General features: G+C 38.5%; 1 protein-coding gene across 5 annotated transcripts in view; it reads left to right on the plus strand.

The window, feature by feature from the left end:
* odf2l (outer dense fiber of sperm tails 2 like) overlaps positions 1 to 10,574 on the plus strand; it is a 63,638-nt gene extending 53,064 nt beyond the window's left edge. For 4 of the 5 annotated variants that reach the window (XM_008109297.3, XM_008109300.3, XM_008109299.3 and 1 more), the window contains 2 exons: positions 2,113 to 2,238; positions 4,170 to 10,574. In XM_008109297.3, coding sequence (XP_008107504.1) covers positions 2,113 to 2,238; positions 4,170 to 4,298 — 255 coding nt within the window. In that variant the 3' untranslated portion in view covers positions 4,299 to 10,574. Of the gene's footprint in view, positions 1 to 1,458; positions 1,647 to 2,112; positions 2,239 to 4,169 lie in introns of those variants that run through there. The other variant, XR_010005350.1, reaches the window with a different exon arrangement.
* Positions 10,575 to 14,264: the final 3,690 nt, after the last annotated feature.

The following is a 14,264-nucleotide window of genomic DNA, read 5'->3' on the forward strand; positions in this document are numbered from 1 at the left end:
TGGGGCTCTTTCACACCTCACAAGGGAGATGTATTTAGAATTTTCAGCCTGCTATAATTTCTATTTTTGGCTCTGCTTTAAAAGAGGGCAAGGTGGTATCAGAGTTGAATTTTGAGCCCTGTCGTTTGTTTAATATTTACCTTATTTTTATTGCCTTTTTGTTTGTTTTACTGTTTATGGCAAAGTTTTTGGATTATGTTGTGTTGTAATAATTTGCCTTTTAAGCAGTACAGTAAATCAGAACCCGTTTGAGCATTGGAATGCAACTTTAAAGACCAGGGCTTGAATCCCTGCTCAGCCCCGTACACCCACTGTGTAACCTTGAGCAAGTCACACTCTCTCAGCCTCAGATGAAAGCAAGAGGACCCCCCCCCCCCCCCGATGAACAGATATTCCCAAAAAAAACCTGTGATAAGGTCTCTTTAGGGTCCCCATAAATCTGAAATGACTTGAAGGCACACTTAATCACTGATTACTATGTTCTCTCTTTGTGAGCCCTGTACTTTCAATTTTAATACTTCAATTACTGAAGGGAGCATGTGCCTAAGAAGATCAAAATTTGGCTTAGTTTAGCATAGCAGAGGAGAATGAAGACAAGTATTTGCACTGGGGTCAGGAAATGTTTCTTGCCAAAAAATTTGTGGCCGACCCCAGAAATTTTGTTGGATGCAGCCATGATACCCTGTTTCCCTGAAAATAAGATATCCCCAGAAAATAAGACCTAGTAGAGGTTTTGCTGAATTGCTAAATATAAGGCCTCCCCCGAAAGTAAGACCTAGCAAAGTTTTTTGTTTGGAAGCATGCAGGATGTACATACCAAAGATTGTTGTACATGGAAATAAAGGTAGTAACAAGAAATAATAATAATAATAATATTGTAATAACTTTTTCTTGTATCCCACCTCCATCTCTCAGAAGGGACTTAGGGCAGTTTACACAGAGACAAGCCCAACAACAACATAAATTTACATATGAACAGAAATTTAAAACAGTAATTTAAAAACAGTATAGCAGTAAAATATAATATAGAAATTCTTGAAAGGATACACAGTTTGGTTATGCTGGTTTGTGATGACAACTACTGTACAGTAGATAATAAATTTTCATTTTTTAAAAATTCAACCATAAATGTGAATTCTTCTTTGTGGAAAAATAAGACATCCCCCGAAAATAAGACCTAGTGCCTCTTTGGGAGCAAAAATTAATATAAGACACTGTCTTATTTTCGTGGAAACAGGGTAGAGGAGTCATAATGCTATAATGGGTTAGTGTAAAAGGGCTCCATGATGTGAAATTATTGAGGGAGTGATCAGCCTAATTCCAGGTGTATGTATATATATGAGATATATATGGGGTATAATTCATTTATATCAGCAGAATTCACACACAGATAGTCCTGCAAGGCAGGTATTTGGTGATTTTGTTACCTGACACAAACAGGTTTGTTTTGTTTTGCAGACAGTAAAAAGGCTGGGGAAAAATGTCCCATCAAATCTGTGTTTGCATTGGAAACCATTTTTGCAAACAAGGAAAATTGACATCTGCTTGTAAGAAAGCTTTTGCCTTATGCCAACATGTGTTTTCTGGTTTGGGTGTTTCAGTGCCATGGAATATCCTTGATTTTATAACCACAAATAATTCTGTGGGTAAGGGACATCTTTATACTTTGCAGTAGTTTTCTTTCTATGGAGCATTTTTATATTCCACAATAAATTGGAATCAGAAAACCTCACAGATTAAAACCCCACAGGCACTTAATAGAAGTTTTGTAATCAACACAGATGAGGGTTTAGGACCAGATCCACCCTGGAAACAGACTAGGAACTGTCATAATTATTTCATAATTAGAAGCAGACAAAACATATTAGTTTTGCTTTCTGTTGATTTTTATTATCTCAACTACATTTTGCCTTATTAATGAAGAAATATGAATGGCTTGATCATCAAATAAAGGTAATCATTTCAGGTTATTTTGTTAATAACAACAGATAATTTTAATCATATGAAAGGGTTACATGTTTAATTTGATACCACATTCTGTGGGCTGCAGCTCACTGCATTAAATGGTTGTTTTTAGAACAGTGGTACAGATCTCAACTTTTATTTTTGCAGTTAGCAGAAGAGATGGAAAAGATCACTTCTAGAGAGCAGTCACTTCAGTTGAAAATATTGGATCTAGAAAATGCATTGAGAAAGAAAAAAGAAGAGCGGGAACAACTAACTAGAAGACTGGATGCTGTAAGTAGACTGTTCACTGTTTCCTCACATCTTTGGCATCTGGGCTAGAATTGATTGCTTTTGATAATGGTTTCTTAAAATCATTTCAGTATTCTTGTAAGCCTTCTTATATATTTCGGATTGAAAAGCAAAGTGCAATATCCTTTTTTTTGTACTTCACCCATACCAAAGCTATATAAACATAATACAACACACCCAGATTCTAGCACATAATCTCTATCAAATTCAAATGCATTTCTATGTTAGAAGAGGCTAATTTAGTTGTTACACCCTGCTAACTTGCTAGATGTTCCAGCTTCTCCCAAGTTATTTCACTTTTTTACTGTCTTTGAATGCCAACAAAATAAGCATGTATTTGTAGAACAGAGGTTCACTTTCGACAATATCCTTTGATTTCTACTCATACAGTGCACATTTCTTCCAAAGTTGGGCTAAAATAGCTATGTGTGTTATTAGCAGATGGGTTGTCTGCAGTGGTGAGAGTGGAGAAAAGTGTACAGGGCACTTTGTTCTTTCACAAAATGAGGCAGCAGATATTGGGAGGTGAGCCAGATATGTATCACTATATGATGCTGCTTTGAAATTGTCATAGCTCCATTCTAGTTTGCAGAGGAACCTTACAGTCCTCTGCTAGCAAGAGTTATAGTCCTTTTCCTTACCTAAGTACTCTGAGAAAAGATACTTAGGATCAAATTAGTTTAATTATCTAGTGTAGATGGGCACCAGCTTTTACTTTCTGAGGAACATGAACTGGCTTCCTCTTCGTAATCCTAGCAGAAAGTGAAAACTTTCTGCAGACTTTAGGGAACTGATTGTGAGCAGAATAATTTATTAATAGTGTTGTCATATTTTCTTTTAAGGAATATGTTTTAACTTGATCTTACCTCTAGAGGTAATGGATTATAGTTTAACAATAACCTTTGGTACGTTTTATCTATATTTTTATATGGTTTTAATTTTGTAAGCCACCTCATGCACTATTATGGAATATGAATAAATAAATATTGATGGGAGTGGTGATGCCTAGGATTGAACTTGGGTCTTTTTAACTGGTAGGCATATGTTGTACCAGTAAGTTAAAGTCCTTTCTGACTTAATTTATTTATTTATGTATTTATTGGCTACATTTATATCCCGCTCTTCTCACTCAGACTCAGGGGACTCAGAGCGGCTTGAAGGTGCCCAGGGCTCAAATGTGTCTCGCTTTCAGAATTGTTTGTGGAATTTTGTAGACATGATCAATAGCCACCTACATACATTTAATTTGTTAAATTTCATTAATCATTGCAAACCACTCCATCTGAAGGCACAGCTAAAGTGAATCACAACTTTCCTAATACTTTTTCTCCAACAGAAGTGCCCCTTATCTTCCATTTGTTAGAGCTAACCTGTTAGGCATTTCCCAGTACAGATTTATTTGATCTGACAGTTAAAAATAAATATGAAAGTAATCTTACTCGTGTTTGAGTGTCATTGATTTAATACAGAACATATTCATTATTGTTGTTCTTCAGTTATAGACATATATATGTATGTCTGCTTGGGAATACACAGGCCAGTGCATGCATGTCAATAGAAATGAAAAACACAGAGCAAACTATTCTTTTGGTGAGGGGAAATTGTTGGAAGCAGGGAAGAATTGTAAATGCGTACAACTGTGCTCAGGCTTATTAAATTTTTGACTATTAAAAAGTATCATGGTAAAAGAAAAGGCCAAAAAAAGTAATTCGTTCAAAGATTGCATGTAAAAAAAATACCCAACGGCTACAAATTCTGGGACAGTGATGACATCTATTTTACCCATATGTATTTTTAAAAGATTATATTTTAATGTGTTAAGATATTTATGTTAAGATATTTGATTTACCTGAAGCATTTTTCAGCTTCACAGGTTGTTAAATATTAGTCAGCATGTTTTCCTTTTTTTCCAGAGAGAAAAACACCATGAATTGTCTTTGAAAGAACTAGAACATGGCCTTCAAAGATCAGAAAAACAGACTCAAAGTATCCAGAATTATGTAAAGTTTTTGAGAACTTCATATGTAGCCATGTTCAGCTGAACTTTTTTGCTCGTTTTAAAATTGAATATCATCTCTCAGGAAAAATGTTTGTGTTTGTGCACTTCCACTATGTTATCTGAAAGACATATGTTGTGTTACCTGGTAGCCATATATAAAGGTAAAGGCTTTTCCCTGACTTAATGTCCAGTTGTGTCCGACTCTGGGGGTTGGTGCTCATCTCCATTTCTAAGCCAAAGAGCCAGGGTTGTCTGTAGATGCCTCCAAGCTCATGTGGCCGGCATGACTGCATGGGTTACCTTCCTGCCGAAGCGGTACCTATTGATCTATTCACATTTGCATGTTTTCTAACTGCTAGGTTGGCAGAAGCTGGGGCTAACAATGGGAGCTCACCCCGCTCTCCGGATTCGAACTTCCCACCAACCTTTTGGTCAGCAAGTTCAGGGGCGCAGCCATACATACCACACACACACACACACACACACACATATATACTTATACAATCTTTTGAAAAATATCTCCTTCAGACATATTGGGAGGACACCAGTTTGGGTAAAAGAAAAATAATTGAGCAAATGGATGTGTGTTGGTATGCTACATTTTCTTGACACCACTGTCAGTGATGAATGGCTTTGAAATCATAAAAGCTATTTATTTGTGCTGTGAAGTGAGTGTGTTTGCCCACCACTGCTTTGGAAGGCTGCACATGTTCAAAGGAAGTTTTTATTAATGATGCTTCAACTTTCTGAAAATGGTCCTTATGGCCTCAATATGTGGTCATGTTGTTCTTTCTAGTTTGCCCTGCTGAATTAGGCAGAGTGATATCATTTGGCTCCAGATTAACATAAATTCAACTAATTATACTTCAAGGGAAAAGGAATGGAGTTTTCACAGTGTTCTCTATTGTGAACAGGTAGATAGACTCCCTAGAATCAGATGTCAGGCTCCCACTTGTGCCTAATATAAATATTCATAATGAGATGGAATGTCAGCTGCTTCTCTCGCAAAGCTGCTATTTGTGCAGTTGCCTGAACAGCAATTACCGGGGAGAAGGTTAGACCAGAAAACATCAGTCTGAGTAAAGGGAGCTGAACCTTCTGTTCTCCAGAACGCCTTTCTTGACTAGCACCCCACCCTCCAGAGTTGCTTTGAATTTACAAAAAAAATTGAGAGATTGATCACCCCTGTCTTATATGTTTGGTCCAGATTATAGCATGCAGACCAAGTGGAATGAGTTACTGGTGTCTTAAGAGCCCTTTTTACAGAAAATCGTCATTATTTCCAAAATATAGTTTGGGGTTTTGTTTTTGTAACTTCTTGAAAACTGTAAATTATAATTATCTAAGAAAATAGACACAGCACAAAAATGTACACATTCTTTTTTACCATTTGGTACTTCTTAACAGAAATTTGCAGGGGTGGGCATACTTTTATTGGTAAAAGAAATGTGAATTTGATTAGGATTTCTTGTTCAGTGTTTCTGTAAAGTCCCTTTTAAAAGCCCCTTTGCCTCTCCTTCTCCTGCACTCTCTTTGCACATAAACTTATAGCAGGCTGCATCACATATTCCACCTTCTTTATCATGGCGAGATCTCTGTGGTGTGTTGCCCCAGCCAATGTCACCAGCTGCATCCTAGCTTCATTTTAGACCCTCAGCTAGGACTAAGTTTACTCCAGGACTGAAATAGGAGTTAGAAGCATGCTAAATGAGTTCAACATAGTCAACTCTCCAATGATGGGAGCAGATTCAAGAAGAAAGACCTAAAGCTTCTATATTCAATAGTATAAGAAGGTAGGTTTCAGCACCCTGAATCCCCCAGCCAGTATAACCATCAACCTACTGGCCGCAAAATTCAGAAAGCTGTAGCCCAAAAACAACGTGTGTGTTCGTAGATGTCTGTTTCCCAGAAAGGAGAAGCAATGCTTAATCAAAGATGCCAGATGGGGGGGAAACACCCAGTCAATTCTAGAAAATATGCTTCATCAATCATTTCCTGAAAACGGGTGACAGCCAAACTCAGGGTAGGAAAGCCTCACTGAGAAGAAGAAAAAACTGATCCAACTGCAAAATAGAGGGGGTTGTGCCTTTTGGAGACAACTTAAAGACTATGATTCACATTCTCCAGATTTATGTCCATGCTGAATGTTTCTTCTTTATTTACTATATTTATACCCTGCTCTTCTCACCTCGAAGGGGACTCAGAGTGGCTTGCAATTGTTGGCAAGATTCAATGCCACATCATACATAAAATAAATACAATTTTAGCAAAAACAAAACATATAAGTGAAGTAAAACATTTAAAACAATGCCTAGTTCTATAATCATCTATCACTCATTTATTAATCTTTGTTTCCATCATGTGATTATTAAATTGAAGCGTCAATCTGCATGTGAATAAGGCAACAATATTACGAGGGTTGAATGAAAAGTAATGCCTCCACCGTCGCAACTCCTCAACAGATGGCAGTACTGGTATGCGGCAGGTACTGGCTTGTTCAGTAGACTCCTCTACAGTTCCATTTAGCAGGAACCCTTAGCATTGAACAGTTGTGTTGTTAAAGTGCGAAGTATGGAACCCTGCGCAGACAGTCGGTCAATGCGACTTAAGCAATGTGCAGTCGTAGAACTTTTGACAGCAGAAGGTTTCACCCCAAAGGAGAGTCATCAGAGAATGCAAACTGTTTATGGTGATTGTGTTGATGAGAGTACTGTGCGTCGTTGGGCAAGTAAGTTTAAAGATGTTGAGGTGGGATCATCTGACTTGCGTGACGAACAAAGAGTTGGATGTCCTGTGACAGCAACCACCAAGCTTCACAAGCAAAAGGTTGACAGATTGATTCAGGACGATTGTCATATCACTCTGAGAGAAATTTAAAGCGTAATTGGCATTTTACAAGAATGTGTGGGTCACATTATTGCTTTGCTTGGCTATTGGAAGATCTGTGCACGATGGGTACCCAGGATGCTGACGCCTGAAATGAAAGCGCACAGACTTGAAATTTGCCGGGAACTCCTCTCGCATTACGAGAATGAAGGTGGTGCCTTTCTCCTTTGGGGTGGCACCTCCTGCTGTCAAGAGTTAAATGACTGCACATTGTTTAAGTCGCATTGACCGACCGTCTGCGCAGGGTTCCATACTTCGCACTTTAACAACACAACCGTTCAATGCTAAGGCTTCCCGCAAAATGGAACTGTAGAGGAGAGTCTACTGAACAAGCCAGTACCTGCCACATACCAGTACTTCCATCTGTTGAGTTACAAAGGTGTAGGCATTACTTTTAATTCAACCCTCGTAATTCCACCTACAAAGTAGAAGGAAGATCCGGGTCTTCATATACCCAATGGAAGAATGACTGGCTTCATCAATGATCATGACTATGTATTTGATTAAATCTGCAGATGATGCAGAATCGCTTCCAACCCAAGCAAAGCATCAGGATTTTCAAAGTCACCTCTTCAAATTGGATAACTAACAAAATGGTGAATAAGAATAAGTGTAGGTACAGGTAAAGGTTTCCCCTGACGTTAAGTCTATTTGTGTCTTGACTCTGGGGGTTGTTGCTCATCTCCATTTCTAAGCCGAAGAGCCGGCGTCTGTAGACACCTCCAAGGTCATGCGGCCGGCATAACTGCATGGAGCGCCATTACTTGTATATTATGTTAAAAGTGGATATTAAATCCTAAGGTCTTGTTCAAGCCAACATGACCCACGCTGTAACTCATACTTCTCAACCATTGATTATCACCCATAATAGGCCAAACTAAATCTGGGAAACATACTTGGGATGGGAAGTCCTATTTCACAGGTCCTTCCTACTTAAATGTCACACAGCTTGGAGGATGACAAATGAGAAAGGAAGACAAATGGATGGCTTCTACAGATGATGAAAAAGGGCATTTTTTCCTACCAATCATTTAAAGTGGAACAGCATGGAACCATTATATTTGGACTTAGTGGTGATGCTGGCTGGAGGATTCTAGGCACTGTCGTCCAAAGGGGAACATTTCCCAGCTTAGCTGTGAAGACACAGTAGTGAAGGCTTGGATTCCAACTAGAAAAATAAAGTTCCCATATAAATAATAAGATTGTAAGAACTATTTGGGGCCCCTGGTGGCACAGCAAATTAAACTGATGAGCTGCTGAACTTACTGACCGAAAGGTCAGCAATTTGAATCGGAGGAGCGGGCTGAGCTCCTGCTGTTAGCCCCAGCTTCTGCTAACCTAGCAGTTTAAAAACATGCAAATATGAGCAGATCAATAGGTACTGCTCCGGCGGGTAGGTAATGCCACTCTATGCAGTCATGCCAGCCACATGACCTTGGACACTGGTTCTTTGGCTTAGAAATGGAGATCAGCACCAACCCACAGAGTCGGACATGACTAGACTTAATGTAAGGGGAAAACCTTTACCCTTTAAGAACTGTTCAACAGTGTAATAGACTGTCTTAAAGTATGGCGGACTGTCCTTGTTTGGCAGTTTTTAGAAAGGCTGGGTGGCCATCTCTCAGCAGTTTTGTATTTCCACATGGAAAGGGGTTGGACTAATGGTCTTTGTGATGAATTCCAACTCTATGGTTCTACGAGGGTTGAATGAAAAGTAATGCCTCCACCTTCGCAACTCCAACAGATGGCAGTACTGGTATGTGGCAGGTATGGACTTTTTCAGTAGACTCTATAGTTCCAGTTGGCAGGAAGCCTTAGCATTGAACGGTTGTGTTGTTAAAGTGCGAAGTATGGAACCCTATGCAGACAGTCGGTCAATGCGACTTAAGCAATGTGCAGTCATTGAATTCTTGACAGCAGAAGGTGTCACCCCAAAGGAGATTCATCAGAGAATGCAAGCTGTTTATGCTGATTGTGTTGATGTAAGTACTGTGCATCATTGGGCAAGTAAGTTTAAAGATGTTGAGGTGGGAACATTTGACTTGTGTGACAAACAGAGTTGGACGTCCTGTGACAGCAGCCACTGAGTTACACAAGCAAAACGTTGACAGATTGATTCAGGACGATCGTTGTATCACCCAGAAATTTCAAGCATAATCGGCATTTCACAAGAACGTGCGGGTCACATTATTGCTTTGCTTGGCTATCGGAAGATCTGTGCACGATGGGTACTGTGAGACACTGGTTGCGGAAACACAGTGTCGACTTCTTCCGTGATGGCTTCAGAAAACATGTTCATCATTGGCAGAGATGTATCCAATTGCCTAGTGGTTATATGGAAAAGTGGATAGTGGTGGTTAAAAAGCACGTTCTAAGGATTATTTCTGTGTTTATTAAACTATTCCCATCCAAACCCAAGTAACGAGGGTAGAGGCATTACTTTTCATTCAGCCCTCACATTTATATTATCTACATGGGTCTCAAGAGTATACTACAAATGGTATGCAAATATGACTTCTCAGAAAGAGTACAATCTTGGAAGAAAAGGCACATTCCAACAAAAATACTTAAAAAGGAAAACTTGTTTAAGACCATTTATATAGACCTTTAGTGAGTAGATAGGCTTCATCATCTATACCAGTGGTTCTCCACCTGTGGGTCCCCAGATGTTTTGGCCTTCAACTCCCAGAAATCCTAACAGCTGATAAACTGGCACGGATTTCTGGGAGTTGTAGGCCAAAACACCTGGGAACCCACAGGTTGAGAACCACTGATCTATACCTCTGTAGGAAGCATACAGAAAACCATATTTGGCCATCTAGCTGTTTAGGGTTTCTCAGGGGAAGGGCAATGTAGACACTCTTTGCCCCAGACTCCATAAAATATTCTAGATGACCTTCCCAATAATCTAAGTTTCAGTATATCATAAATATATTTCATCACCTCCTACTACCACCTTTAAGTGGTTACTGTGAAGAACCTGGCCATAAACAGCAGGTCTTACCACTCAGGTACATAGTTTCTCATTTTCTTTCTAAGAAAGGTTCCACAATTCATATTCTGATTCTTAAATTTATTAAATCAGTCTATAAAGCACAAGGATATGTGAAACCTTTTGGATTCTTTAGCTCTCTTCATCACACCTGATGTTACAAGAAGTCTGTGATGGGAGAAGGTAGAATTGTTCTTATAGTCATGGTTGGCATAGGAAAAAGCATTAACACAATATGGATTTGGCTTTATGGCCAGCCCAGCTACATTTACTTTTTGTATCCCTAAGCGAGACGGTGTGGTGCAGCACTTTGCATGTCGGACTATGACCATCGAAACCCATTGATGGGCAAACCTCTGTGTTTGAAATGTATTGTAGAAACACAACAACGGGAATAATGTCATGTCTAATATGCTTTTATAATAAAATAGAATAACTATATTGGCATTTAAAGAAAGGACTTTAGAGGGTGCTGTATTGCTTTCTAACTGTTTAGATGTATGTTTTCAGAAATGACTAGAAGACACATATAACAAGGAATGTCCAAGTTAAGGTGCATATCTGTCACCACAAGAGCTCAAATTGGAAAAAGAAACCAAAAAACTCTGATGTGAAGTTTCTATCATTAGACCTAATAGTAGTGAGCATTACTGGACCGTTTGTTGGTAGCAAATCCTCAGTCTGCATAAGCAGTTACTTTAGACTGATTTGGAAAAAAGATGGATTTCTGACCAGCTGTCTATAGTCCAACTAACCACAAATCGGGTCCCATGGGACTATAGCACTTGCATGTTTTTGGCTTTGGAGAAGAGATGCTTAGCCCATTATTATTGTGCTTGTCCCTCAGCTTGGGAAGAAGAGAAGACTGGTGCAGAAGAGTGCTCCTATTATCATGTGCTTTCGATTTGCTAAATGTCTGAGAAAGCCAAATTTAAAGCATAAGCCCAAGTCTCTTGCAGCAACTTGGGGCCCCATCCCCTTTAATCCTGTCTGCCAAATAAACTATTACTAGTATTTCAGAACTGATACAAAACTTTTATCTCTGCTTCCTATCCGGGGCATGAAGCTGCTATAAACCTTATTGTTAGAATGTATCCAGACATATAATAGGAACTTAATGGCTTCTAAATGTAAAATGCATTGCCTCAAGGAATTTCATACAGTATGAAACATGTAAACCCACACTGAGTTCCTTGCACTGGAATCATCCTGCATATATTAGTTTAAGGTATCAAATCTATTTTTCTTAAATAATCCAGGATGATCTGAACAGCATTCAGACAGCTTTCAAGTGAAATCATCCCATTACAAATAGCACTGTTGAGGATTAGTGTGACATTTTGTAAGTGTGGCTGCATTTGGAAATGGCCCCGCTACATCAGTTCTCACACACATGAAATGGCTGTTTTAGTACTAATTTGGACTGGGCATTATTTCGGTGATACTTTATCATCTTGATTGCTTCCTGGTGCTTTTAAAAGACCTGTTCAGGTTGCTGATTTTGTGGATCTTTTAAAAAAATATTCAAAGGGTTTGACAGTTTGATATATATGGGATTGATTCTTCCCAAAAATTGGTAAATATTTCTCCAGGCAGTGTTGAACATGAAGTACAGATCCTTTGAGGCATGCACTACCTACACTGAATCTTTGGGCAAGCAACCCTGTTGTATCTAGTTTTCTCCTTGTTGTTCCTTCTTTGCTCCTAATTGTTCTTTGGACCTCTCACTTCCCAAGTCTTGAGGCTGCCATCTGAGATCTTTCCAATCTTCCAAGGGCTTTATCTCATGAGGGTGGCAAACCAGCACTGAAGCAAGACCAACACTTTTGTAAGAATCCCAATCACATGCTTGTGCATCTTACTGCTAGTCTATCTTTTCCCTACCTACCTGGTGCAATGGAGTCATTTTATTTCTATCTTGGCATGCTGACAAAGAAGGGACATCCTCCTCTCCCACTCTCTCCCACCCCTAAGGCTGTAATTTTTAATTTTCAGCAGTTTATAAAAAATAACCATAGCTGGAATTGTGAAATTGCTTTACTAAAATGAATTAAAATGATTATAAAACAACAGAAGCATAGGAAAATGAGAAAATGAATATGTGTTAGTACTACCATGCATTGGTGAAGTAGCACAATTGTGCAAATGGTAATGAGGGTGCTCATGCCAATATACAGCTACTGTCGTACATGTCTGGTTGTTGTGAGTGAAAGAGACTTTTCATTGCTGGCTACACAGGTCTGAAATATCTTTCCCAGATAACTTTGTCAGCTCCTTACCATAATATCTATTTATGGTTGGTGTGTACTTTCAAGTCCCTATCATGTGTTTGCTTGGCAAGACTTGAGCAGAGGGTTTCCCATTGCTCTAAGGCTCAGAGATCTGCCAGCAGGAATTCAAGGCCTCACTTCAAAAATCATTGTCCAATTCTAAAACCATTACACCATGTTGGTTAAAAATAATATATAGTCAAGTCCTTTTAATTGATCTTATGGTTCTTATTTCTATATGGATTATTATTCCTTTGGGGTGTGTGTGTGTGTGTGTGTGTGTGTGTGTGTTTTGGTCTTTTTTAAAGGCTACATGGTATACTGGTTCAATGTTGAACTCCAGAGACCAGGATTCAAATCCTTGCTCAAGTCAACCCCTTCTGAACAAATTATACCATGAAAACCTCATTATAAGTTTGCCTTAAGGTCACCATAAGTCAGAAATAACTTGAACGCACCCAGCAATAACAAGAAGTTTTCTCTGGTGTTTGACGTCTTGCAAATAGACTTTTACTCTGCCCTTTCTTTTAAAATGATGTGTGAATTTTGTAATTGTACTAGTTTTTAAAAAATATTGTAGTTTTGATTATTTTCATCCTTATAAACTGCCCGGTGAACAGCAGTTCTAGGACAGTCTGTATATGGCATAAATAAAATCTGGGACCCTCGGCAAATCCTTAAACATTACTGATTTTAAAAGTCAGACTCTGCACAGTAGGGGCTGCAAGATAGTTTTTTAAACATGGCTTTCACTTCCTGCCAAAGGAACTTTATTTGAATGGTGGGACTGCAATGGAAACAGTTGGCCACATTCTTCTCAAAGGAATAATATTGCTCCACAGCCAAGTTTAACGGAAGGAGAAGAATAACACAATTGGATAACTTTTCAGCAGATACGAGCTTTGTGCATCACGAACAATATCACAAAGGAAACTACCTTATTTCTGTAGCAATTTTATAGTTATTTTTAATGGTGTTTTGTGGGTCTACATTAATAAGGTGATGAACAATGATTTAAATTAATGGACTTTAAATTATGTACTTTAAAGAATGAAAACAGCCCACCTGAAATGCAAGAAAAACTAATGACTGAACCAGTTCTCTATATTCTGTTCTGCACATCTGTTGACTGTATTTTGAAAGCAGAAGGAAGCTGAGCTCATCCCATGGGAAACAAATCAAAATTCTGGGGCTCTAAATATACATATGTACCTATTCTGGATTAAAGGACAGCTTCTGAAACACTAGTTAATGTGTTCACAGGGCATGATAATGTTAAACAGGACTGAGCTATTAACAAAGAAGAGTAGAAGTTGTCTACAATCTTTACGAGAAATAAAACTACAGGTATACCCCAGTTAACAAAGTAAATACTTTGTGTTTCTGAACATTATGTCTTTGACTAATTGTTTGGTACCAGTGGCAGGAATAATGTATAGAATTGGGATATGTCCCTGCACCATACACACACACACACAGCTTCAAAAATATTTTAAACAATATGCATATACAGTAGAGTCTCACTTATCCAACATAAACGGGCCGGCAGAACGTTGGATAAGCGAAAATGTTAGATAATAAGGAGAGATTAAGGAAAAGCCTATTAAGCATCAAATTAGGTTATGATTTTACAAATTAAGCACCAATACATCATGTTATACAACAAATTTGACAGAAAAAGTAGTTCATTATGCAGTAATGCTATGTAGTAACTGTATTTACGAATTTAGCACCAAAATATCACGATTTATTGAAAACATTGACTACAAAAATGCGTTGGATAATCCAGAACGTTGGATAAGCGAATGTTGGATAAGTGAGACTCTACTGTACGTGATGAAACAATCTAGTCCAAACCACC

The sequence above is a fragment of the Anolis carolinensis genome, chromosome 4 (assembly GCF_035594765.1).
Source record: "Anolis carolinensis isolate JA03-04 chromosome 4, rAnoCar3.1.pri, whole genome shotgun sequence".
Lineage (NCBI taxonomy): Eukaryota > Metazoa > Chordata > Lepidosauria > Squamata > Dactyloidae > Anolis > Anolis carolinensis.